We start from the raw sequence: 27978 nt of genomic DNA on the forward strand, positions 1-27978 counted from the left end.
AGGATCGTGTGGCCGGGTGCTCTCTTAACAACATAAGATTTATATGTTTACGGGACGTAATAAATTATTTTTGAGCACCATGTTGATTTTTTAAAATAAGAGGGTATTTAATATACGTGGAAACTGAAGTTCACAGTTACGTCGAAGGAATAGCCGCTCTTGTTTTCGGTACTTCTCCGAGTACTGGCAATTACATTAGGTCCAAGCTGCCAAATTCCTTAGGGCGGAATAGTTGTTTACTGCCATGATTCGAGCCGTATTTTCAGGTATTCTACGATTGATTGAAAACCGTGAGGTGTGAATCTGGGTAGATTGCAACGAAAGTGATAATTTTCTCGCCATTTATGTCCTCAGGCCTACGGTATCTGGAGCCAGCGCTTCTACGTTCAAATAATAGAACTTTTAATTTCTTACCAAGTAGACTATCTCGTCCCATTGTGACAGCATACTCCACTTTCACATCTCAGTATTCTGCTTATCTAAAACCTCAATTCTGTCAATCATCGTTGTTACAAAGCTCTAGCCTGTAAGTACTCTTTCATATTATCCTCATTTATTTATAATACCATATCGCGTAGATAATTCTGTGACTATTCTGTAATTTCGTCATGGTATTTATTATTGTTTTTCAGGCTTAATGCGAGGCCAAATTTACCCACCATTCAGCCCAGTTCCCGGACCTTAACTAAGTTTTCCTTGAGGAAAGGGAAGAGGAAAACAGTAAAGGCAGTGATTAGACGATTTTTTCGCCTAGATTGGTGAGTTATTGTTTGCTAGTAAAAACTTTGAAACCATGTTCCCCTCATCCTTTTAAAGCCGTATGTGAAAGCGCCTTGAGACTCACGGGGCCATGTTACTATGTACTCTCAGTAATTCAACATTGTAAAAAAGCTCATATGTACCAACTTCTGCATTAGTGAGCGTTGTAATGGTCAGGAAACGTATTCACCTTTGAGTCAGCAATCCCAGTATTTTTGACAAATTAGTGCTAGATGGAAGGCCGTCGATTTGTAGTTGACTATAGAGTAATGGAGTCGGTCAGTATACTCAGAATATTCTCATTTTATCCCAGCTCCTTATACATAATTATTCATTATGTAGATTATTACAGTTCATTCTGGTTGACTAAACGTGCATTTAGCCTTGGTTCAGCAACTTTCCCATTTATCCAAAGCATCCCATAAATATGCACATAACAGGTTTTGGAATTTAACATTTTAGTTGAAGATTAAATGGAAGTATTTATTTTATTTTTTACATTAAAGAGAATTACTGTTAATTATTACTATAGTTGTAAACTTTTTCTGAAATAATTTGAATGGATTATAAATGATATCTCTCAGCTGCAGTAATTGTAATAACCCCTAGTTTTTAAGTTCTGGTGAAAACATTTGTCCTAAGTGTACAATCGAATATTAGATAGACATAATCAGTCTGCCATTATGAGTTAAGGTAATGAAGTCTGCATTTTTCTGGGTTTCACCACCCTTGAACGCGCTTGCTGGAATGCGGGAGAAACTGTTGTCTCCAATACTACAACGAAGCGGTGTAACCCAGAAAAATGCAGCCTTCATTACCATCACACTACGTTAGCCTTCGCACCAATTTCTTTAGTTAAGGTACTTAGATCAATCTGATGGAACTGTTCCATCATTTATTGTAAATAAAATGCAATTTCCCAATTTTTTTTAACTAAAAATTTGAAGCACTGCATGAAGCAAGTGACTCACGCACTCAGGTGCAAAGTTAAATACTCCAAAGGATGAAGTTCCATGAAAAAAATATTTGAATATATAATATATTTTAAAATTTGTCAAATATTTTTTCATGGAAAACTTCATCCTTTGGTGTATTTAAAAGTTTAATGTGACTGAGACTTAGAAGTATTAGAATAGAACTATTCTCTGTATTTGACTTCAAGGTGCAAGATAATGTCAAAACTGGTTGTCTCCATAAATAATTTGATAAAAGTGGAAATTTTCAACTTAATTTTGTATTACTTGGTCTGCCAATTTTTCATTTCCTTCGTCTTCTCACTCCACGTGGTTGAAGGAATTAGTTCAGCTTCTTTCTCATTGCATCTTGATGGCAAAGTCACCGCAAACATTTAATATCGATTGTAGTCATTCTTAATCAATGGAATTTATAGATCCTCGTTTCAGGGGGGCCCATGACCACCTCCTCTTATTTACTCATGAGGAACATCTTTCGTAACTAAAAGCATTGCTTTGGCCCAAACACGGAGCATATCTTTGGTGACAAGAGGTGACCATGGCATTTCTAGAACAACTAGTCAAATTCAGTTTGGCAATTTCAGCCCTTCAGGTTCACTACTCCCTTTTCTCCACAATGACATTGCTTAAATAGCTTAAGATGATGAATTGATATTAGTAAGGGGTCAAAAGTGATTGTAAGGTCAGGTTGACTCATGTTAAACAAGGACCATGATATAAAATTCTTCAAATGTAAAGTTTAATCTCGGATTGCCATCACTTTTTGTCTATGACTGCTTATTACGCGATTTAACTCCCTTACTTGTGGCTGAGTTAAAAACGACCAAATGTGTCCACTGGGTTGCATGTGGTGGGTCGACCTCTTGATATACAGGTTCCTTGCAATATAGATGAATTTACTTGTCACATAAGCGGTCTTGGACAAAAAGTGACAGCATACCAAGGTGGTATGGATCTATCTTTGGGCAAGATATGTCATTTCTGTGTTAAAAAAACCTGTGAAGATGCCAGGACTTGGCAATGGGAGGCCACCAATAATAATGCCCATCACCCGGGGGAGAGGACAGCAGCTCTTCTCTATATGAGTGAAGGTGGAGACCAAAGTAGTCGGTATGGTGGCACTCATTTCATTGCAGGCATGGTAACATTTACTTTAACGGCTGTAGTTTTGTGATGTGGAAGGCAAGGGGAATCCACCAAATCTTTATCCCAAGGAATTGTAGCTATGCCAATTTTTTTAATATCAGAGGAATTCTCTCCGGTAAAATATTTTGAAGGTTTATGAACTAGTCCCTGGTTCGTTCAGATCTCCGAATGGGGACTGCCTCAGAGGCAGTTCTTAACTTTAACTAAATGGGGTTTTTCCATTACCTGGCATCCATGTCCTCTTCAATGCTATTATTTGGGTTGGGTTAAAAAATATCAAGTTCAAGTAGAACCTGATATATTCATATTTTTTAGCATTATGTATTTATTTACTATATTGGTTTGAATTGAATTTCACTGTTGTATTCTACACTTTCTAGTACATACATATATCTTTGCTTGAATGTTTAAAAGCATAAAAAAGTTGTGTTTTATTTTCAAGGTTTCTTACTAGAGATGGGTCGAATAGCAGATTTCTCGAACTCGAATATCGAATTCGAATATTAAGTCATTGCTCAAATATTCGAATACTAAACGATGAATGCGGAAATGTTTGATTCGGTTGCCTATGCAGTAGGAAACACAAGATCATGGGGAGTAAGTTTGATTTCCTTTAAAGGATTCGAACAGGAATTTAGCTGATTAATGGAATATTTTAATTTTATGGAAACAATTGGGTATACAGTTGATTCAACTAATATCTCTTTCAAATATTGTAAGGGGACACACCACCTCGTGAAAAATGATTGCGTTTCTCGGCATTTACACTGCTACGATGGATTTCTGTCTGATGTATACATTCTTATCTAACAAACACCATTTCAGTGGCATGCCCATCTGATACTCGGCCTTATCCAACTTCTTATTTTCAACAGGTAGCTCGCTTTACCCCCACTCCTGCTATCAAGTGCTAGCGGACAATCTGAGGCGTTTTGCAAAATACACACACTTTTCCCCTGGATTTTCTTCAATTATTTTCTGTCCATCTTTGGAAGCTCTCACGAGATAAGAAGATGAATTTGAATTGTTAGCAGGGAGAAACCAAATATCCCTTCGTCTGTGACTGTAACATAAGAGATTTATAGGACAACTCATAAATTGTAACCTGATATATGTTTTCGGAAAAAAATACCGCATCAACTTCCGAGAAGCTCTGCTGCTCATATCGAGTCTCGGCAGAATGCTAAGTCTCCGTCGTATTTTGACATTTATATCCTCGCGTAAAATGGTTAAATACAGTCAGAAATGCATCGCGTTTGGTCTTATTCTCTTTTAAATTACACGCACATTACTAATATTTCAATCCCATAAAGGTATAATATCAATTGCCGAAAGTCATTGCTAGACACCTTTTGGGCTAATAGGTGACTCATGCAGCAATTGACCTCCAGAAACTGGGAACTTTGAAGCAGGTAGGCTGAAAAAGGTCAGTGGGTGAGAAAAGGGGGGGCGCGAAACACGTTTCCATTGTTCTTGTGTAACTTGGTATTTTTTTCAAAGCTAAGGTCTTCCTAATACATTCCTGTGCGAGCTGTGACCTTTTTTTTATTTCAAAGAAGAGGAAAGCCTCAGAGGGGGGCTAGTGCTGAATGGAGGGAGATAGCGGATCTTGGGAAATGCGCTAATGTAACTATCCCACGGTACTCATGCAGCAGTTGACCTCAAGAATGGGGAACTTCCAAGCAGGTAGCCAGAAAAAGGTCAGTGGGTGAGAAAAGGGGGGAGGGCGTGAAACACGTCTTTATTGTTCTGGTGTAACTTGATATTTTTTTCGAAGCTAAGGTCTTCGTAATACAATCCCTGCGCGAGCTGGCACCTTTTGTTTGATTTCGGAGAAGGGGAAAGGGTCAGAGTGGGTGAGGCAAGTGCTGAATGGAGGGGGATAGCGGATCGTGGGAAATGCCCTAAAGTTCCTATCCCACGGCACTGAGGTTCTCCTGGTGAGGGAAACAGGGGATTTTCGGATTTTTTCACCCAATCATTTTCGGTTCCCCACGTCGAACTCTTTTCACCGCTCTAATCCGTGAATTTGATGTAGTTCGTCAACTTGCCTAAAACGGCGCTGCATGCACTAAACTACTAGAATTCTTTACAATTTTCCGAGTCAACTACCAACGAAAGTGCATGACAGTGTACAGCGCGAAATTCAAAGTATTCGAGAGCTTACCTTTAGCATAATTATTCGAGATCTCGAATACTTTCTAGTATTCGAGTATTCGCGGATACTATTCGCACATCTCTATTTCTTACCTTAGTTGTCCCTTGGGGTGCCAGTGATTCTTTTCTATTTGTGATGATATGTGAACCTCTCATTTTCTGGCCCAATACTGTGTTTAAGTTATTCTCATAACCTCTGGCTACACCATAGATGTTGAATTGACTGAAATAAGCTGCAATTACACCGTTTTTTCATTGATAGACAAATCAAAGCGTGCCATACCATTTTCAAGAATAAAAACAATCCTCTGAATTTGTATTAATTCCATATACCAACTGGTTAACCATTGGCTGAAAATATATGCATTCATTCATGTGTTTGCTTGCCATGATATTTTACTGGCAGGTGGTTAATCCTTTTCCCTTTCCGATGAAAAGAACATTTTTCAATACCTACTAAGGGTTTCTTTTCACCATTCTCCTGTATAAATGAGTTGTACAACTAAAATGCAATCTATCCTTATTTTAATGAGCTGGTTCTCATCAGTTGATACAAGAGAGTCGTCTTTGTTGAACGGTTAAGGTCTGCTTCATTGGAATTGATAATGGTATCAGCAAGAACATTTTCGATTAATGAAGTAATTCGTTAAGTTTATATTCTTTATACTTTCGAATTTGACTGATATTTTATCAAAATCAGCATCCTTAGCTTGGATTTCAATTCAGTTATGCCACTCAACAGTGGTGTAACTTGGAATATGCTTTGGGAGGAGGGGAACCCCCTCATATCCTCCCTGACTCCTTAGTCACTGACACGTCTCACTGCCATGATATGAACAAATGATTTTTAACTTTGAGCAGAGGTCAAAAGTAGACAGTATTTTTATATATTTTTTTATTTCTCCGAGGATTTGGGGGGGGGTATCCATCCCTTTTTTTCCCCACCGTAGTTATGCCACTGCCACTCAAATAAAGAATATTCTATTTGCTCATCATAAAGCTTAATAGGTTGCTCCTATCATTTTTCAACACTTGTGTACTGATGTTTACTTGTCAATTTACTGTAGATAATCATTAATTTCGGGCATCCCGAGTATCAGGATCCTTGCCTGGGCATTGACTTTTCATAGGAACCTAGTTTTCTTTGCGGTTCAAATCTTTTCATTTATCTTGGTGGTGCATCGGGAAGGCTGTGATGTGTATTTTAGTGTTGATTATCTTGGTGGATTACAATGACTGATATGGAGAAGTGTGCTCACTGGATTAATTGGTTTTTGCCAGTAGGTACCTGGGCCAAGCAACATAAAACAACATAAAACACCACCTTCTTTGCCAGGCATCCTACCTAAAAGTTGATCATTCATTTGGTTGGGGGGAACCCAGCCTTAGGTTTCAGGTGGGCATGTCCTTAATTTCTATGAGGCTAAGTGTGGTCTTAGCAGAAATAAGTGTCCAGGCTGAGGAACATCCAGATACCCTACCTGGTTGGAGGTCCCTAAGCCATAATGGATTCAACCAGATTGGGAATCTTTTTCCTTGTCACAAAAATGGCTTAAGGTTTTTTTTTTATACCTCACCATCCAAAGTGGCTGCTTACTTGTTCCCAAGTTTTCCAATTCCACCTTCACGTGTCAAAAAGAGTAGACTCACGTTAATACAAACAACCTTTTTACTAAGCAAGTCGTTGGTTCCGATGAAAAGGCTAATCGAATTTATTGTAAGAGAAAAGTTAATACGAAGTTCCTCGGATAAGCGACAGCATATAGGTGGACATACACTTCACTATGTTCTAATTATTGCCCTACGTTTACTTCTCCTTGTGCACTGTGTCCGAAAGAGCATCAATTATGGTTCTTTCTTCAGTAGGAGATACTTCAGTATCCACTCAAAATCATATAATAACTTCAATCCTGTGGAATCATGGTGACCCACTTTATACAACTTGTGAATTGGCCGTACAGTAAGTCCTCTTCTTACGAACATTCGATTTAGAAACTTTAAGAGGTATGAACAGTCAAAAAATTCAAGTGTACCCAAAATTTCAAATTTGGCACCTTTGGAATTGGCTGATTCAAAAGATATGCTGTTGTGAAGTCTGTTCAGCATTTCGCTCGGTCTTCCTTCCCTCGGACAGCTAATTTTTTCACGTCACACGCGCGGCTGCAGATTAGTTCATCACAATTGCAAGTACATACATATACATATGTACTCAAAATTGTAATGCAGTGTTGCATTCTGCAGGATAACCACACATTTCATCTACATTTATGTACTATTACCCTGCAAGCCACCTAAATAGGTGTGCAGCAGGAGGTGTTAGGACACCGGCCATTAGTGACGTCATGACACTTTTCGGTGGCTTGAATAGGTTTATCAACTAACAAACCAGGTTTTGGAACACTTGTTCGTATGTCAAGGATTTACTGTATATGGGTAGTTATCAACACTTGAATTGAATCATGCATAGCCAACAAGTTTGTGTTTCATGCATGTATGTTGTCATGGGTAGATTGACGGATTACTTTAGGGGAGGGTACAGGGCATATACCCCTCCCCCTACTCCCCCTCCCCAGATGCTTAATAAATAGGCAAGATTTTCAATACCGTTGTTATTACCTTCCTATTGTGTTGTGTAGTATGGTGACTCAATTATTCATTGTCATTATTATTGGCCTTGAGCTCAAGTCTAGAGCACAGATTTGCCAGTCTTTGGTTACATATGTGTAACTCATTAATATTTTCATTTTAATAACTTTCGTGTGAAAATAAAGAGAATAATACATACAGTAATTGTTGTATGTTGTTTATAATCTCAAATATGAGAAGACCGTTTGCCTGTTAGAGCCTTATGCCCCCCTAAAAAAATCCTGGATCCACCCTTAGATGTTGTTGATGCCAGATGGTAATGACAATGAGAAGATGACAAGAAACTTCAGAATCAATTTGGAGAGCAACAGCTAGGCAGTCAAAAATTGTTTTCCCTAGGATCACTTTTCAAGCAGATGACTTCAAAGCCAATAAGAATATTTTAAGATATCATTTCACAAGAAAATGACCTACTCAGTCGCAAATGATTCTAGAGAGCACCATTAATGCTTAATTTTGTTTAAATGATAAGAAGCTATTGTCATTTCAGATCCATCTTTCATCAATTTGATGGAGCTATCCCTAGTAGATACAATCGTTTTACTGTGTAATTACAGTCACATATGTTTTAGTTCTTTAAAAACAGTATGTTATGATTGAAGAAGTGCTATGATTAATGAACATCACCTGCATTCAACCGCATTCTTCTATTGATAAAATCAAATGAATGTTGTTTTTTTTTAATATTTATGTATAATTTAATTGCATATACATATCATACGCATGACTCTGAAGCTTTCCTGCAGTGTGACTGTAAGTGGGGTTGATTGAAGAGACTAGAAATTTGGCAATGTATGTTTCGTTTTGCGATGATTCCTAAAAGAAATATTCTCACAAACTCGTTACTACGAACCTCCTGTTTTTAAGCCCCATGAATTTCGTAATAACAAGAGCCTACCATAATATTAGGGAAAATCACATGATGCTGAGAGATCCAATGGCTTAGCTTGAATTCAGGCGTACACATCATGCCACTACTTTTAACTCTCAAGCTACCATCACCACCTTCAAAACCCACTTCACCCATGACCAAGACCAACTGCAAATCAGGAATCCAATAACCCATAAAAATTCTTGAGGGCAATGCAAGCTTTCACAGTACGGTCTGCATGTGAGATGGGTGTAGATTAACTGTTCATATTTGGGTGAAAAGATGCTGAATTCCATGAGGGGAGGAGGGTAATAGATGAAAAAGAAATGAGGATACAGAGAAGGCTTCATTAATGAAGCTATATCTGACTGCATACCTTACCTGCTTCCTATTTTCAAGTCCCTAAATTTTCCCTCATTTCCTGTCCAAATTTCCCTCACTGTTATATAAATGGCTACGCAATCTTTGATAGGGATTGAATCGGATGTAGCAAGGTAGACATATTGTGAAATAAAAGCCAAGCAATGTAAATTCGACTATACCATTTGCTACCCACCCAGCAGAGCGACCAAACACCCACCCTGCATTCTACCACGATTTGCACCTATTTGCTATGCTTCTAGTATTTCCCCTGTGACATTTTCATGACCTCTAGTCCCATTTTTATTTCCCTGGTATTTGCATGACATCCCTGACCAGTAAGAGCTTTTAATGTAATTAGTGGAGCAGCTTCTGCCAACATAAAACAATTTATTTTTGTGTGTATGCTTTCATTCTAATATCCTAAAATCGATAAATCACCAGGAGTATTAATTTCAGATTCTTATTTTTTAGGGGAATTTGGATCCGGACTAAAGCTGGACGTAATAAGCATATGTGGAAAAAATCCGAGTCTCGTAAACGGAGACTTCGTCAGCATGTATTTTGTAATGCTACTCAGAGCACTTTACTAGACAAAATGGTCACTCGTTTCTGGAAGAAACGTCGTTATTACATTGATGACCCTTACGAACCTTATCACAAAAGAGATGAATTTTGGGTCACTAGGAAGAATCCCATTTGAATGTGATCCTTTCTTATGGGAAAATAAAGCTCGTTAGTACTCTTGTTTCTTTTTGATGTAATATATAATGCATTATGGCCATGAAGTGTTAATAAAATCATTTTTACAATTTATTACAAATGATCTGTTAATGCATGAATAGTGAGCAACCCTATACCAGCAGTATCAACTGCCTATTGAAGCATACTTCCTGTGTTTTCCATATTAAGTACATTTTGGCATCCAAGATGACACTTTAAACTGGGATGACAACAAGCTATTATTCTAGCCTTGAGTAATGACCTGAGCAGTCTTCTTCTGAATATTCAGGAGGAGGACTTCTACATTCAATGCTCTCAAATGACAGTATTCTTCATTTTACCAATCCCAACCACCTCACTTTCAATGACATCTCCTTTCTGAAAGAAAAATAAGTTCCTTTAATAGAAAATAAAACTCTATAGCACACCTGCAAGGCCATCGGTTACATTTCAATGTACACATAAACCCTATGTACTTAATTGACTTACTGAAAATGAAAGAAACCTACCTGCAAGAACTCAGGGGGGCTTCTGAATACACCGACCCCAGATGGTGTTCCTGTTAAGATGACATCACCTGGTAATAATGTGCAGCAACTGAAAATGAAGCATATTTTGTACCTGCAATGATTTTTAATACACTTACAAGTGGACATTAGTTTTTGATCAATTAATTCTTTATGATTCAAGGCACATAGTTTCTTATGGTCTTATCATTCAAAAGCCTCATGTGCACATCAATTTCAACCTTAAAGATACACTTGCAACCAAATATTAATCCTTTTGTGCCAAACGTCGGTTATAGCCATTGTGGATTTCTCTATGCAAACGACCGGACATCGGCTATAGCCAATGCGGGGTAAGGGAAGTGACCTCCAAAGTAGCAGTGGTCAGATGTGTTCAGGCAATGCCTGTGATCAAGATTAGCGATACCTTAGGGTCACTCCTCGACCATTGAGCCTGACCCTCCTATTTATTTATGATCATCTTCACAGTAGGAATCTGTTTTGAAGTTCTTATACATTGTCGATGGTTTTTGCAATGATACATTTTGTTGCATACTGCAATTTTTTGTCATTAAATGAATTATTCATTTTGTTCTGTGCACATGCAATTTTTAAACTAAATTTTAGTGTTAGAAATAACAATCTTCTCGATTAATAGTCTTAGTATCTTGTGTTAACTAACTTTGTTGTTATCAATGCTTGAAATCCATTAAAAATTCCACAATGCTTAAAAGAAATGTTAGTAATTACCGTATATGTCTGAATATAGTCCCCCCTGTTTTTCCAAAAATGCCTGTGGCAAAAGTAAAGGGGGGGACTATATTCAAACGCTTTTTTTTTACTTTTCCCGAAACTGAAGTGTCAAAATTAGGGGTGGGGACTATACTCATGTCAGGGAAATACGGTATTTATTATGTAAGAGTAAATTATTTAAAATCTCATGCAATATTTGGTTCAAAAAAACAGGCAATGCAATAAGTTGACCGTGGACTCATGCTAAGATAGGGTTAGAGGGTCTAGTGCAGTGGCCAGTGTGAGGGCAAAGGGCCCCGTTGAGTTGGGACCCAAATTGGAGGGGCAAGAGTACCAGGGTAACTCCACCCAAAAAAAGTTCCATACAGAGAGGTTTAAAATATTCTTATGCTACTCGTAGCACGGAAAATGTTTTCCTCTCACAGGCACCGGCAGGAAAGGGTTAATACCTCATAAAATTAAATATCACTGTCATTTGAAATACATATATAAAACTGAAGATGACACATCTCAAAAAATGACATTAGGAACTTTACTTTCAGTAATAATAACTATTCACACCCACCAATGAAACATTTAAAATAACTTAAGCATACTATACTCACTGAGATAAGAAAGATACAATGTCCTCAAAGGAGAAAATCATGTTAGCAGTGGTGCCCTCTTGTTTTAAAGTCCCATTCACATGGCATTTTAGTTTCAAATCTTTAGTATCCGCAATGCTTGACAGCTGCACCACAGCAGGTCCAATAGGACAGGAATTATCAGTAGCCTTGGCAAGCAGCCACTGTCCACCATTGCGAGAGCCAGGACCCTTCCCCTGCCAATCTCGTGCGGTTAGGTCCTGGGCAACTGATAAACCAAATACATAATTCATTGCTTGACTTCTTGACACATCTTTAGCTTTCCTTCCAATGATCAGTGCCACCTCCACCTCATAGTCAAAATTCTGAAAAGTATTCAAAAGACAGTATGATATGAACACAACTACAGTACACATAATAGGGTATAATTGAAAAGAATTACCCTCTCCTAGCAATGGATTGGCTGTACAGCATTGTTTTGAGAATGAAGGATGAAAATTGCTTGGTTCACACTTCAAAAAAGGACTTCTTATGGATAAAAGTGGTATAATTGCTCCAAAATGGAATCTGTAAACGCTCTGTCCACATAGTTTTTTCAAAATCTGAGGAAAATTAACACCTAATGAGGCATTTCAGTGAAGCATTGTGCATGTAAGAAGCTACTTTCTAGACCCAATCAAAAACGCAGCTTTTCCAGAAATTAATAATGGGAAAAGAATAGTGTAGAAAAGTGGAAGACAAAAAAGGCCAAACTCACATAAATTGTGAGATACCTGGCTAGAGGGTTCATGTATTTGGGTCAAGGCACCACACATTTCTTTGCAAACATAAATGCTTCTCAAAGGTTCTGATTTTAATTCATTCAAATAGCTAATGTGGCAGGATATGAGGTTTTTATTTTTATTCATTGCTCTGAAAAAATGTGGCATGAATGCAATTAGCCTGTCCAAAGGCAAGTATTTTCATTAAAAATTATTTTTAAATCACCTCTACATATATTTCCTTCTTCTTGCTTTTATCAATAATCTGGAACCAAAATTATGAAACTTCCTCATCTTTTCTTACGTTAGGCGAATAAGTTAGAAGATAATTGCTCGTAATAAAGAATGGCATTGACTTAAAGAGGATTTCTTCAAGTCCATTCGCTGCGAGTTAAATATCATAATAAAGGTCACAGATACAAAGAGAGGTTTAGTAAGCAAATAAAACACCAAAACTTTACAGCAGCACTTGCAAAATAGTGACATCTCTAAAAGCAGTTGCAGAGTGGGAAGAAGAAGACAGGGTAAGCACATGACAATATGTAGGTCGTTCCACCTCAAATCAATAAACATTTGTCTCTTAGGGTCTCAGATTTTCATGACGTTTTCTGAATGTGTCTGTATTTCCCTAAAACTAAATACTCCAAATACAAAAGCTCTGTGCTTTTGATGTGCAGTTTAATGTATCACATTTTTGCCAAAAAAAAAGTACTTCTACATTAAGTCACAACGAATAAGTGCCTAAAATTATAGATCATGACAAGCACGGTTTAAAAGGATATTCTTTACATACTACAGCTTAATAATACAAGTATATGGATGTGATAACTAATCCAGATCATAGTAATATGACCCATAGTTTCAATGATAATTCATCAATGCCACCAATATTTTTTATCCCCAATAATAACGATATGCTATAGACAAGCCATATGCACAAGCTGTACCGATGATTTGGATCACACAACCAGCTTGCATGACTTATTTTTCAAGTTTACTATCCACATGTTGTAACAATGGGTCTGCCAAATAAATAATGACTGACCACAGTCCTAATTGACGACTGGCCCTTATAATGTCTATAACATTTACATAATTGACCAATTGGAGTCTAAAGAAAATCCATGGAAACTACCTAAAAGTGCAGCGGGAGCAATTCCACCACTCAGCAAAGTATGGGAAAAGTTTTACATCCGGTCCTGGGACCCATACAGCTGCCATTTAATGTTTGAAGAGACAATTTGTTAGAGGAGAAACACTATATGAATGATGTTACCACAATGGACTTAGGAGGCGGTGATTTCAGTCATCGATACATCAATATTTAAAATAATGAACACTGACTCCAGACATCAGAATTACCTCAAAATATCATAAAAAATTTTGGTATTCGCATTGTACAGGCACATGATAGAGCATACAATTATGACCGACCATTTATTTCCTCTCTTCAATGGCTATTGATATATTAATTACTCTACAAATGGTTTATTTTTTTTTCCGAGAATTTACATAAAATTTAACATTTTATCATTAGGCCCATCATCATTTTCACCTTAGGGGATAACTCAAGGAATGTCAATCACATCCCAGTTATGTTTATGCTAATACTTCACTGACAGGTACTTTAAATACCCATTAAAATAGTAATTTCAGCTTTATAAAAATCTTGATCACAGCATAACAGTATACCCAAAAGAAATACCAGAGCATATTCCCACCCAACATCTGCCAGTACAGTACAATTCTTCGGAAGCTAAAAGCTCCACAGAAAAAAAAGTCCAATATCAAAGGGAGAACATGAAAATGCACTTACAAGAGTACAACAAGAATAATTCTTTAAAATACAATAACTGACACATTTCCATAAATGGAGGACATTAGGGGAAACTAAAGTGCATATCTGAGGTAAGGATATGACGAGCAAGACAAAGATAATTGTAAAAATTAGAGGAAAAAGGCAGTAACATTATGTACTGGAGTGACAAGTTAAAACTCTAGGGAGAAAAAACTAGGGGGAGAAAAATCCTGAATTTAAAAGGTAGTGAAAGCAAAACAGATGTGGGGAATAATATGAAAAGATGCATGCACATCTAATCTTTCCTTTTTACGGTTACAACAATTAATTTGCTGCGTCACTCACAAACACATTCAAAAGGTAGTCTGGATTTTTACTTTTAAATTTTTCTTTAAATAGAATTATCAAAACTTACTACAAGATTATATAGGGGCCAGGATATTTCCCTGTTGCAAACTGATGTTGATAAACCTCCTCTTTCACTGAAATAAAATAACACCAATTCATTTTCAGGAAAATCAATGTCCTGAAAATTAACTATAATGTTAATACTGTGATTGTTACCTTAAAAGTTCAACAGCTGAAACAAAGATTGTTTAGTGAGTGCATGCAATTTAAGCAATGTGTCACCACAAAGTACTTCTGCCATGTGGCTAGATAGCAGCACCTTAACATGGCCAAACCAATTTTCCATAGATAATATTACCATTTTGGCTTCCGATCAGAGAATTAGAAGCAGGAATTTTATGAAAATGGAAGAAGATGAATTTCATGTACATATTGATAATTCGACTTTATTATTAAAATTTGGACTGCTGAACTGATCGAAGCTAAATAGTGGAAATTTCTGCCCCGATATCACAAATTTTATCTCTGGTTTTATAAATGATGATGAATATATTCAGATATAAAGCACATCCCTGACACTTGATCAAAGCTCCCACATCAGATTTAATGAATATTCAGTATGTATTCACTATTTTTGCCAAGGTGTTCCTAACATTCAATACATTTCTTATAGTGCACAAGATATGCTGGAAATACATTGAGAAACATTTCTCTCGTATTTACCCCGAAATATACTCTACCTAGATTACTTCTTAGTTGGAAAGAAAAGTTTTTCCTTCTATCATCTCTAGGAGAGGTAAAAATATATGATAATCAGTAACCTGATGTGTGATGTATCAATTTTAGCACATTAAATAAAGCTTTCTTGATGAAAGAGCACCCAGTTTCAGCAAGATCTTAACTAGGCTGTGACTCACTCTGGATGTTCCTCTTCACTTTCAAGTAAGTTGGTTTTCAAAGGAATCTTCACCTACTATGCAATGCTGTACTCTGTAAAAACACCCAAAGCTACAGGCAAACTACATACTAATCTCCCCTTTCCAAAAATTTTTATTGCACATCTTTAGGGCAGGGTCGCATATAGGAATTAAGGCTAGGAGGGGTTAAGGTGCAACTAATACCGGGGTGAGTGGGGTACGGAATATCCACCAGGATAAGTGGTAGGTGCGAGATTAATAAATTGCAGAATTTTAAAGATGAATGATTCAAAATGGTGAGTTTTACGGCTTTCTGAGGGATATTTTATTAATCCTTACACTATTCTATTAGTAATATCAATCCAATTAAGTAAAATGGATTGAAATTAAAAATTTCTATGATCTCTGGGGGTGGTTTTATCCCCAAAAACCTCCCTTGCTGCGCCACTGCTTTAGGGAACTAGTAGTACCCAGTGCCACTCCCCAACCATTTAACTCATACCTTAAGAAATTAACAGATAATTTTTCTTTTGCAACCATCTAAAATATAGTTAACGAGCCCAATCCCCATCCCACAAAAAAGTTTCAATAGGGCACTGAGGTCCATCAACCTCCCCTCTTCCCCTATCACGTGGGCACCTTTCTATCATAACTTGATGCTTATTTTTCTTTAAAATTGCGATCGAAGAACGCAGGTTCAGAAATATTTAGCATTTAAACATTTTAGAAAATATACGCAGCTTATCCAAACCGTCGAGGCAAAAGTTATGACAAAAGATGTTAAAGGGTTAGAAAAATAATTCCATCTGTACTATTCTTACGAGAATCAAGTTTCGCAAATAAGTACTATTCGCTCACGGAAAAACTTTCAGGGAATGCACCTGCTTACCAAGGCTACGCCCACGTGACGCTCCGCGGTTTTGCAAAACGCGGTAATAAGATTACAGCCAATTTCACACGACGCGATCGGTCTTCTCGACACAGTTCCGCGTGGTTTCACCGACAGAATTCTATGGGTTTTCCATTGATCCGTAAAATTTGTCACAATTGGGAAGACGTTCAAACTGAGCACCTTCTAACTAAGCCTTTTTTTCAGGTTTACGAGGAAAGTTCAACGACAGCCATGGCCCTTTATTTACCATATAAATAAAGATCGAGAAATTCCATTAAATTACGATTCATTCATAATAGTCGTTCACACACAACCGAAATCGTACTTCAGCATACGAATTCAGTATATGGAAGGGAAAAAGAAGTTACGTCAAAAATAATCTTCCTTTTCGAGGCATTCTCTCATTAGTTTTCAAATTAAAAAAAAACAATACAAATTTTAAAAAAAGGGTGAACAAGCAATTTACAAACAAGAACCATTAACATTAAAGTAAGTTGATTTGTGCTCGCAAGACACGGCGAAGTCATCCAGATCGCGTTTGTTGGTTTTCACATTTTATTTCATCTTTCATACATATTCAACGAAAATATGGTAGTATGGAATCAACGCCCACACATAATCGTGCAGCATGGTACAAATTGTTGAGGCCGTTTTAAATGGGGCTCGTAATTGCGCATGTTAGCACTACATTCATTTCTCATTATGGCGTGAAATTACGCGAGTGCACGAACGAAATTAGAACAAGGGCTATTTTGCCATCTCACGTCCACGCATACTCGCATGCGTTCTAGCAATTCAACTCTTTACACGACGCAATTATGACTGCCCCTTCAGACACACGTTCGTTAGTTAACGCGGTTAACGTTACTATTGTTAACGAGCACCCGTTTTCTAAGGCTATCGCCGCAACACATTTTTCTGATCGTGAAATTTACCATAAGGAGACGGATGCCGACACGTTTTAGGAAACAGGAGACAGTTGATCTCGGCAGAAAATTAATAATTTGGAGCGAACAAAACTACCCAAAATGTACGACCAAAATTCAGAAGATCATTTCCACAGAGAAGATGCGGAGGAATTGACTTCTATTGCACTACAAAGTGAAGATACATACAGAGCGAATCATAAAAGAATAGAATACGAAAAAATAAGGAGCTGAGAAAAAATGCGCGAATGCATTGAGGGGAGAAGGAAAGCGGGTGTTCAAGAGAAGTATATTTTGAATGCGCACAATTATCAAAATGGCATTTGGATTCTAGAACTAACGTTAAAATCCAAGAAGGAACCCATTGAGTTGGTTTTTTATAATTCGTTCGATGAGTCTAATTCTCGGTAAAATACGTATTTCACTTTCCACAAATCGAAAACCATTAACTGGCAGAGAATGTAAATAAATGGATTTCCTTCGGTTAAGAATCTCTGCAAATTGTGCTGAATAAAATATTATACAAAATTTTTAACTGAATTTGAATTGAACTTTTAATTGAATTCAGCATTTCCTTGTTTCATAATTGAGAATAAAATTCCATACGGCGCGACGACTTCGAGAAACGTATTTGTGGCTTGGCTTACCAATATTTTATTTGGCCTTGAAGTCTACCGTTCACTTTTCTGGAACTTATCTAACGAACAATAAATGAGCTAATAATTTTAAACCGATCTCCTGACATTTTATCGACATTCCTGCACTTCCATACATTCGGGCTTGACGCGCGGCGGCATAGCTCGTCAAGCCCGAACTCTGCATTTCCAGTGGTTAAAATTAGACCCGTTTGCGCGACCATAAAAACGATAAGATACTTTTCATTAGATCCTCACTGTGGATTAGTTAAGGATCGTGCAACACGAGTGAAGTCCCAGGAAAAAACAAATACCTATGAAAAACTGTGAACGATTGAAGTTGAAGTAAAATTTTACATATTATTTCTCCGAAAACCAAGAATAAATTATGACAGTAACTCATGCTAAAAAATGTTAAGAGGGATATTAATGGTACCACTTTATTTACCACTAATAAATCAAAGAAATATAGTTATTGAAAGGAACAAACATAGCCCGGTAAGCAATTAGGAGTCTGAATGCAGTGCAATCAGCTTACTCTACAAAAGCGGCCGAAACGGGTCGGGGGACCTTTCAGGGAACCACATACCGCTGCTCTAGGTATGAGCATTCCATTTACATCGGTTTCCATAACAGGCGATGGAATTAACAGGGGGTTCAACGACATCAAAGAAAGTAAGAGTAAATATCCACTTTCGTGTAAAGTCAGAGGGAAATAACTTATCCCGAGCTGAGAAAATGATTTTTCGAGAATACACATAGGAACAACGAAGAAATAGCGTTTTTTATGCAGACACTTGCCTCGACCAAACCCAAAACCCAAACCTCCCCAGCATAACCAGACCCGCCCACACCAAAAATTTCGATATCCATTCGCACGGATTTTATATCATTTAAAAGGACGAATTATTTTATGAAATACTGCCACATCCATCAGCTGTCAGTTTATTCGATCGCATGCTGTCATATGTGGTGGATGCCGTTACTACGCGCCACAAGACGTCAAAATATTAGATACTTAATGGAATTTCCTCCAACTCAGAACTTGCATAACCGACAACATTCCCTTTTAGAGCTACGTATGAGCATTCCTCTTCATCTATTATTTTTTTAATTTCTATTACCGTACTCACAACAGAACGGTACTTTCTCTCTTAAGTTCCACGCGTGTCTAACCGCGGACAGGAAGCGGTAAACCCACAATAGGGTGGTTTCCTATATTTTTTTAATTTCCTAAATCGAAAGATTATTACTCCTGGAATACGTATTTTACGCTATCAGATTTTTAAATGACGATATCTACTTTTCGCGATAAAATGAAAAGTGAAAATTTTCAAGCTCGCGAAATGTGACGTACAAGTATGATTGCTGGGAAAAGCACATGTGACGTCATATTGGCTCCGGCTGCCACTGCGAGAGGCAACCTTGGTGCGACACTAGCGACCGCTGCAATGCAGACTGCTAGCAGGTAACAGAGATCCCTGCTAGCAGGTAGCGCTTGGCTTAAATAAGGATTATTAATACCCTATCAAACGAAGGAAACTTTCCGACCACAGGCAATTTTAAAAAGTGATTATTAAGAGATGTTTCCCTGAGCTCTGTGCCACATGCATGCATTGGTAATCTCAGACAAAGTAAAACTCCAGACTACTCGTATAGCATCTAGGTCCCTGTGACATCATGTGGAGTGGCATCTCATGGCCACCAATCTGGCCTTTTTCAAATGAGATTGAAATTTACCATTAACATTCGTTTGAACTGAGATTTCTAAAACCAAATAATTTGTGTATTATTAATACACTAATGGTGGGTTACGAATCGCAATAAATACCTTTCGTTTTCTTCGATGAAGGAAACTACCCTATTGCTCCCGGAAAAGAAAACTCTAAGCGATTGCTAAGAACCTCAATTTAAAGTTGCGTCTCGAAAAAGTTTTGGGAGTCGACAGCTACTCATGTCAGTGAAAGCAACGTAAATGAAAGGTAAAACAACAAATAGCAAACCTTTATAATTACAGCGAGTTTAACAATTCTTGGACAAACTCCGTTGTAGATTCTGATCGAAATGCCTAACGGAAAATAATAGGCAGCGCTAATGCTACTCCAATTGAAGCACGATTTTTTTAAATAAAGAAAAACGTACAGTTGTACAAGCAGCCTAGCAATGCTTTCAGTAGCGGATACAGAAAAAACTCAAGGGGAAGCGAAAAATACATCTTGAGTTATCTTTACTTTTTTCGAAATAAAAAATTATCAAGTCACAGGCAAAGTACAAGAAAATTTTATTAGTGATTATACACATGTAAAAGACAATGCCATCTTATGATATTAAAACGTTACAATTGCGGTTTTGCAATATTCGGCAATACGGGCGGACCTACAAGGGGAGCGGGCGCCCCCATCTGTATCCGCCACTGAAGGCTGTTCACGATACGTAAAAAAAAACCACTGGATTGAGAGTTACGACGGATATCACAGAATGAGATGGAAAAAAGTACTACCAAGCGTCAGTAATTTCTCTTTCCCGTGTAAATGTGGAAGAGGGTACTTATTAGTCTCAACCTCGCCCGAATAAATACATCTTATTATTATTATTATTAAATACGAAGGGAGTTCATGGGAAGGTAAGGGCGGGATGACCACCCCTTCCCCCGTTATGTCTATGAAATGAGAAAGCAAAACTAACATTTAACGATTCACCATAAGATTCCATGTCACCAGTTGTAAATGCAATGCTTATGAGTTTCGAGCACCTATGTAAATCTCGGATTTCAGTTTCCAAAGGTGTTGCTTCGGGAACAATTTTGTTGTTAGGTAACGCATACCCCCCAGGCGCACCGAACAGCCGTGACCCCCGAAAAAATTCTTTCCTTCGTCCGTTTCAAAGTATGTACAGTGAACTTAACACATACCCTTATGAGATGGCAAACAATTTCCAAAGAAAAAAACAATGGATGGGTTAACATTATATTTGCATTTGATTTAATAAGGTCACTATTTTCAGTTTTATTTTTACACGAATAATTTTAGGTACTTGTACGAGTTTAAAAGCTAACCTCAATACATACAGTAATACCTTAAATGAGGCGTTAAATTCTTAATTAAAAGATTTTAAAGTCGTGGGGAGGGGGGCTAAGAAATTCCAGTCGAACAGCGACGCCAACCCAGGCCCTCAAGGCAACGGCGGTAAATATTTAGACGGGGCTAAGATGAGCTAAGCGATCAGGTTAAGTCATTCAATTAATTTAATAACTTCAAACAATAAGTGCGCAAATTCCACAAAGGGAAATATCATCGAACTACCGAATTCGGGAGATGCGGGATTGAATACTAGTCAAGGCAAATGATTTTTCCTCCACTGATTTATAGCATTTTAAGTGCACTTGCGCACTACTCCGTGAGGATAAATCGCTGGCTGGTCCACGGTTATTTCATTTAAAGGACACCCAATATTTTTTTTTAATCGGAAAGCACGATTATACTATCAGATGGAAAGGAAGTATCACGAGAGCTCTAATTGATCGGCGGAATAAAGCTTCAGATGTGAATTTCAGATTGTGGTACTAATGTTCATTATTTTCCTCATTTTGGGTCCCCATTCGTCCCTAGGTTCCTCGTTAGATGATGTTTGATGTAATATAGCCACGGCAATGTCACATTGATACCAAAGCATTCAGCGGAGCGAATTGATGCTACAACTGAATGATGAAAAAAGGCAGAAGACACATTTACATCCAAATCGGAAACACGCTGAAACTCACAGCAACACTATGAATGACAGTGTCGTTGTTTATCTATTTTTCTAGGACCTATTCAGATAGAGGCTGGACATAAAAAATTTTCGGTCTACGAACTGTAGCCCAGCATTTTTTTTCTCTTTTAGAGTTATCAGCTGCGAAATATGAAGTTCATAGCCCTTTCTCGTGGAAGGGGGCGAGGCAACTATTTTGCGTCGCGGCCTCTTTCCCCACGAGTCGTCCCACGGCAACGGGGTCACTATTTGCCCATCTTCCACCTTCCCATTTTTACCAACAGAGTCCGTCTCTCAAGGTCACTAACCGTATAGAAACTCAGATACAAGGTTTACGAATCCTTCGCGCTCCAGCTACAGGACAAAAGCCGTTTTGCTTTCCCCGCGAGTACGTTCATATGATCACGCATCGCCCACATTGAAAAATTGTACATGGTCCCGTTCATCAGTGAAATGCTACGCTTCCACGTTAAATTAAGCTTTGCACCTGAAGATTAGATAAATGAAAAATAGCATTTAAAACAGTAGTCAGGCTAGTCCAAGGTTATTCTTTGAATAAAGGGACCAATAATAAAAAAATTAGAAAACAAAATTATACTATCAGCTGAAAATGTAGTATAACAAGAGCTTTTTGACGGGCAGAAGACAGCTTCATTTTGAAAGTCAGATTGCAGAACTCCATTTTTTCATTTTTTTTCCTCATTTCGGATACGAAAGGCTTGTATTCCTTATTGAATCGACCGCATTAATTTTCTTCAAGCGAACAGAAATATGCAAAAATTAGGAAAACAGATTAGACTCGTAAGGGAGCGTGTGCGATTTATAGGAAATTTTAGCCGCCAATAAAACTCATTCTATATCATTCTCACATTCCATTTAAGGCTCAATAAAACGGAAGTTGATGAAGAAGACTGAGAAAATGGGTGGATATCTAATAAAATAACAGGTAAGGATAGTTTTGGTCTTCACAATCACAGAAGATCAATTAGTCTTCCAGGAGAGGAACTATTTCCAAGAACTAAAATACGTCCATAAGCAAGCTGACTACCCGTTATAATCAGAAATCCATGCTCAAGATATGAAATTGAGGAATTGGTGTAAATATTGAGAAATCGGCACATCCTGCATAGTAGTTATTATTGGTAAAAAGGTGCCAGGAAATAGACAGCAGGAGTTGTAAACAATAAAAGGAAGAGGCATTTTATGCTATGCAAAATTTTGTCCCTGCAGAGTAGCAGGTAGCAGAGTACCCTGCTAGCAGGTAGCGCTTGGCTTAAATAAGGATTATTAATACCCTATCAAAGGAAGGAAAATTTCCAACCATTGGCAATTTTAAAAAGTGATTATTAAGAGATGTTTCCCTGAGCTATGCGCCACATGCATGCATTGGTAATCTCAGACGATGTAAAACTCCTGACTACTCGTATAGCATCTAGGTCCCTGTGATGTCACGTGGAGTGGCATCTCATGACCACCAATCTGGCCTTTTTCAAATGGGGTTAAAATTGACCATTAACATTCGTCTAAACTGGGATACCTAAAACCAAATAATTTGTATATCATAAATACACTAATGGTGGGTAACAAATCGCAATCAATGCCTTTCGTTTTCTTAGATGAAGGAAACTACCCTATTGACACTGGAGTAATACTGATTAGACAGTGTAGTTCATCATCATATATTTCAGAGTTTTTTTTGTATTAAAATTCTTTTTTTGTTTGAACAACAATGTGGGAATCAAATTTTTTTTTTAATTGAAATATTTTCTTCTTTTTAGTTTAAATAAAAACATGTTTTTTAAGCTATATTTTTAAATCTAATATATCACTAATGCTTTACTCAATTGTTTATATTTGTTAAGTGCCGAATAGCAGGAAACAGTTTCAATCATCTTTAATCCCTAAAATTTATGATGCAGCTGAGCAATTACTTCAAACGCTAATTACCAAAAAAGGTGGCTTGTAATGCCACTGAGGAACTAGAAATAGCGTAATAATACATTTTCATTTTGTTTTGACCTTTTGGTCTTGGTTCATTTTCTGAGTGAGTAAATGACATTTTGAGTAAAGAGAAAGAGACATGCCCAAATCAGGATTTCCCTATTGGATTCCCTATCACTCAAAAAAGGCACATCAAAAGGTCATTTTTAGCAATCAATTAATAGATTGCTACATTAATGACTCAAAAGAGATGGAGAAAATGATACTGATTCAAGCTTTGAATAATCTGGTGACCCAAAAAAGCTAATAATGTTGGGGTCATCATTTTAAATAAGCAAAATCAATCCATAAAAAGGCAAACAAAAACAGTAATGCATATTTATGTATTTGATCAAATTATAATCATAAGCATGGAATGATAATAGTACATAAAAGGCAGAATTTTTATTATCTATAATTTGGAAGTAGTATTAATATCTACATTAATCCTGACCAAAAATGCTAGGAGCTACTCAGTCATTCTTGATATGAATCCAATGTCTTATCACACCAGCAGTTAAACATTTTGTGCCAAATGTGGGCTTAAGCTGATGACCATTTGCAAAAGAACTGACATCAGATACAGATGACGCAGGAGAAGGGAAGTGATCGCTGAGGCAATGGCAATGGTCGGAGGTATTCAGGCCCCTCTTAGCAAGACTTTAGTGCCAGTCCTCAGCAATTGGGGCAAATCCTCACTCATTTATGATCCACCACACAGTCGGAATCTGTGGTTAAGTGGTTGAATTGTCAATGATTTTTGCAAAGAAAAATTTGTTGCATACTACATTTTTTTATACTTTGAAATGAATTCTTTGTTCTTTTTACTGCACAAGTAATTTTGAATGAATAGAGTTATTTTCAATGGACTTCTGGAGTATGTTGTGTTAAAAACTTTATCATAATCAACACTAAAAATCTGTTTAAAACTCTGTAATGTTTTAAAATGTAGGTTTTCCCCATATAAATGTAAATTATTGAAATGCATAAAAACTATTTATTTTAAAAATCACTGCTATTACAATAAGTTTACCGTAGAGTCATTCTATGAAAGGGTTGGAGGGTCTAGTACAGTGGACAGGGTAATCCGTTGGCACCCTGTTTAAGCCTGAATCACACGATCATTTTTTCCATCCCTTATGAGGTACAGCTCCAGCAATGGCAGGAAAAATGACCATTTCTTGTGATAATTTTCCTCGATGGCTTGAGGGATGGGCTTTCCATCCCTTTTTCCATCACTCGGCACATCCCTTTTTACGGAGCTGAAACCATATCTGGCACTGTCCTTTAGCCAATCAGAACGCAAGGCCACTGACAGCAATTATACTGCCACACTTGGCATTTAATCGAATGACAGTTGTAAATAGGGACATTGACGGAACAAGCAATGGATAAAGGGACAGTGGGAAAGACTGTGCAATTAAGAAAATGGTGGGTCGAGTGATCACTCTTTTGGTTGCTGAAAACCTATCGCTAGTGCTAATGCTCTGAGGGATGGATAAAATGATGGTATGCTTTGGATTTTAGTTGGGTCCCAAATAGGAGGGACAAGAATTCTATGGCAACTCTTCCCCAAAAATGAGCTTCATACTGAGATTTATTATATTCTCATGCTTCTTGTAGCACAGACAATATTTCCCTTTCGCAGGTGCCAGCAGGAAAGGGTCCACAAAATGGAAATAAAAATTTATTTCAAAACATCTGTTCCTTTCTGTACAGCCCTTGTAAGTCCTAATTTGAGAAATTCATGAGAAGTTATAGCCAAAATGTTTTCTCCATATCAAACAAGGTTGATTTAAGTTCTTTTCCCTCCACATTTTACAATTTTGGAGCAATAATTGCAAAATAGGTTTAGGCACTTCAAATGCCACTTGTTAAAGGCCTGGTTACACGGTTCATTAGCACGTACACGTTAATGTCTGTTTGCGTGAATGACTTTTGTTGACCAGAATGGAACATGTAGGAATGCATAAACCAAATTAGAACAGTTTCCATTTTCCGTTCTTGCATTCGCACAAGTTGGGTGGTTACACGGTACATTTTCATATTTATTCACGCGTTTATACATTTAGACATTAACTTGTACGGGTTAATGCATCATGTAACCAGGCCTTAAGGCCAGCATCATTACTGATACTGACCACCCTCTAACCAAAATTTATACCTGATCCCACATTCTGTTACTTCTGCTCAGAGATTTGTCATTACATGAGTGCAACCTTATTTATAAGTTCCACGTCAGTTCTTCATTGAAATATTGGGTTATAAATCATATCAACGTTATCATTAAAACAAGTAATTAATTTTACATTTTTATTTCCATCAAATTATCATAAACGATGAATGAATAAGTGGAGAGCAGGATAGATATTAGCAGGGTGGGGCAACAAAATAAGTAATCAAAACATAAGGAGTGTATGATTAGAAAGTCTATATGTGAGTAACTAGCATCAGTGTGACAGTTTATGAATTAATAAATATTACCTCCGAATGGATTTTGGTAATAATAATAAATGCATGACCGGTTAAGTACACTTAAAGTTGCAACGGCAGCACCTTAAAATGAACTTCATAGTTAATTATCAGCAATCTACCTCCCAATCAACCTATGAAGTGAATCCTTAAAAGAGATAATACTTATTCCTTTGTTACAGCCCATAAAATTAGAAATCTTTTTGAAATTTTGATTTCCCATGTTTTCTGTTGCTATTACAATGAATTAACAATTGTTCGCCCAGACTAAGTAGCTATAATCATTTCAATTATTTTTAAAAGTAATTAAATGCAATTCCGCAAAGGAATACATTGGCAATAATTCATATTAACATTAGGATGAACTACATTTATGTAGCGATGAAAATCATTTAGGCATATCACTTTTAAATATGATTTAACTTACTTCTTGTAAAAGTTCAGTAGAATATGAGCTTCAATTAAAGCCATTTGTTTCCTTCGATATAACTCAATAACATCAAGATTAAGTCAAGATAATTACTCCAGATCATAAATGTGTATCTACGAACTAAATTAATGGTAAAATATATAATAAGATTGTTTTTTCACCTTTGTTATGGAAGGGTATTCCACGGCATCATAAGGTCCTACAAGACAACTGGGCCACTTGGAAAAGAATATGGGAGCTTTCGGTGGTGTAATTTTCTGTTCTTCACAATGGTCCCGGTAATTCAACCCTACGCAAGCCACTTTGTCGGGCTTAATTACCGCGGGTAATAAGTGAACCTGAGGCAACTGGTATATGGACCGTCCTTCGGCGACAACCCTAAGGTCACAGAAGAAACGAAATTAATAATAAACTCATTCAAATTCAACGCATGAAATATCGGGACATTCGGAATGATACTTGCGCCAAGCAGCTGCAATTAATCAAGAAAATCAGCTAAAAATGTCCCTTTTCACATGACCTCACCTTTGAGCTTTCCTTAATTTTTCAGGGCCTGCCTTTAGGAAATCAATCATATCGTTGGGAATGGTATGCTCTACACCACTTATGTCCACAACAACATCCGAACCTTCATCGTTTGTCATAAGTGCACCCAAACGTCTGGGGACAAATGTATGCTCATCATCGTTGGGAATGATGAAGTGAACAAATCGCAAATCTTTCCTTGAAGAGGTAGAAAAGTAACGCGGTGCTAGTCGGCCTGAAAAAGGATATAGAACACATGACTTTGGTGATAAGTTAAATTTATATCCGATTATGCTAACAACAACATCATATTTTATGCTAATCTATCTTAATCTGACCTTTCATGAACCTGTTACACAAGTTCAGCTTCGTGCGAGGCTGAGGTGCTTGGTTGGATGGAACTCGTGTATGAGGCACAGGGTAGCTAAAACTGCTCAAAAAACTCAACTTTCTCAAGCTACTCGGCATTGGCGAGCTTGTAATTCCATCGTTGAAAGATAAACACAATAGCCCCTTCCTTGCGGTGAAGAAGGCAAGACACTTCCCACATGTTGGCATCTTTCACTGAAGGCAACTCAGCAATGAAAGAAATGATTACCTCGAAACCCAACACAACTTCAGTAAGGCAAGGCCCGATGACAACTGTCTCTCCGCTACCCAAAATACACACTACTTGATAAACAGATCACACAGTTTTTCCGCCTATCTTCGAAATTTTGTGCGTTGACGCGACATCCGCTAGCGCCCACTCAACGCGCGACCTGCCGATCTATAAAAAAACATTCGCAGGATACACAGGTTGAATTGCGATTGCGCATGCGCGAAGATTTCATTGCGAGCTAAATATAAAATAAAATGGCAATGAATATTTTCTCTTTCATTTTTCTTTGCCCTATTGAATGGTTTCCGTCGAATTTTGATTACCAGAGAGGGATATAACAAAGGGAGATTAAAAATTAACAATCTAAATTTACTTAAATGAGTGTAGATTATTATTCATCCCCATCCTTAAGGTTCTCACTGGTTTACTAATCTTAAAAAACCTCTGCTTTTTGGTCGCATGAT

At 37.3% G+C, this 27978-nt stretch overlaps 2 protein-coding genes across 2 annotated transcripts; one reads left to right on the forward strand and one right to left on the reverse strand.

The window, feature by feature from the left end:
* Nucleotides 1-9: 9 nt before the first annotated feature.
* Nucleotides 10-9732, forward strand: LOC124154327 (39S ribosomal protein L35, mitochondrial). Its single transcript, XM_046527995.1, has 4 exons — nt 10-266; nt 355-526; nt 633-758; nt 9388-9732. The coding sequence occupies exons 1-4, from the start codon at nt 245-247 to the stop codon at nt 9614-9616; spliced, it is 549 nt and encodes a 182-aa protein (XP_046383951.1). The 5' UTR covers nt 10-244; the 3' UTR covers nt 9617-9732.
* On the reverse strand, nt 9654-27974 carry LOC124154325 (fumarylacetoacetate hydrolase domain-containing protein 2-like). Its single transcript, XM_046527992.1, has 6 exons — nt 27252-27974; nt 26914-27148; nt 26550-26766; nt 11501-11844; nt 10146-10233; nt 9654-10014 (listed from the first exon to the last, which is right to left on the reverse strand). The coding sequence occupies exons 1-6, from the start codon at nt 27469-27471 to the stop codon at nt 9952-9954; spliced, it is 1167 nt and encodes a 388-aa protein (XP_046383948.1). The 5' UTR covers nt 27472-27974; the 3' UTR covers nt 9654-9951.
* Nucleotides 27975-27978: the final 4 nt, after the last annotated feature.

This window comes from Ischnura elegans, chromosome 2 (assembly GCF_921293095.1).
Source record: "Ischnura elegans chromosome 2, ioIscEleg1.1, whole genome shotgun sequence".
Classification (NCBI taxonomy): Eukaryota; Metazoa; Arthropoda; class Insecta; order Odonata; family Coenagrionidae; genus Ischnura; species Ischnura elegans.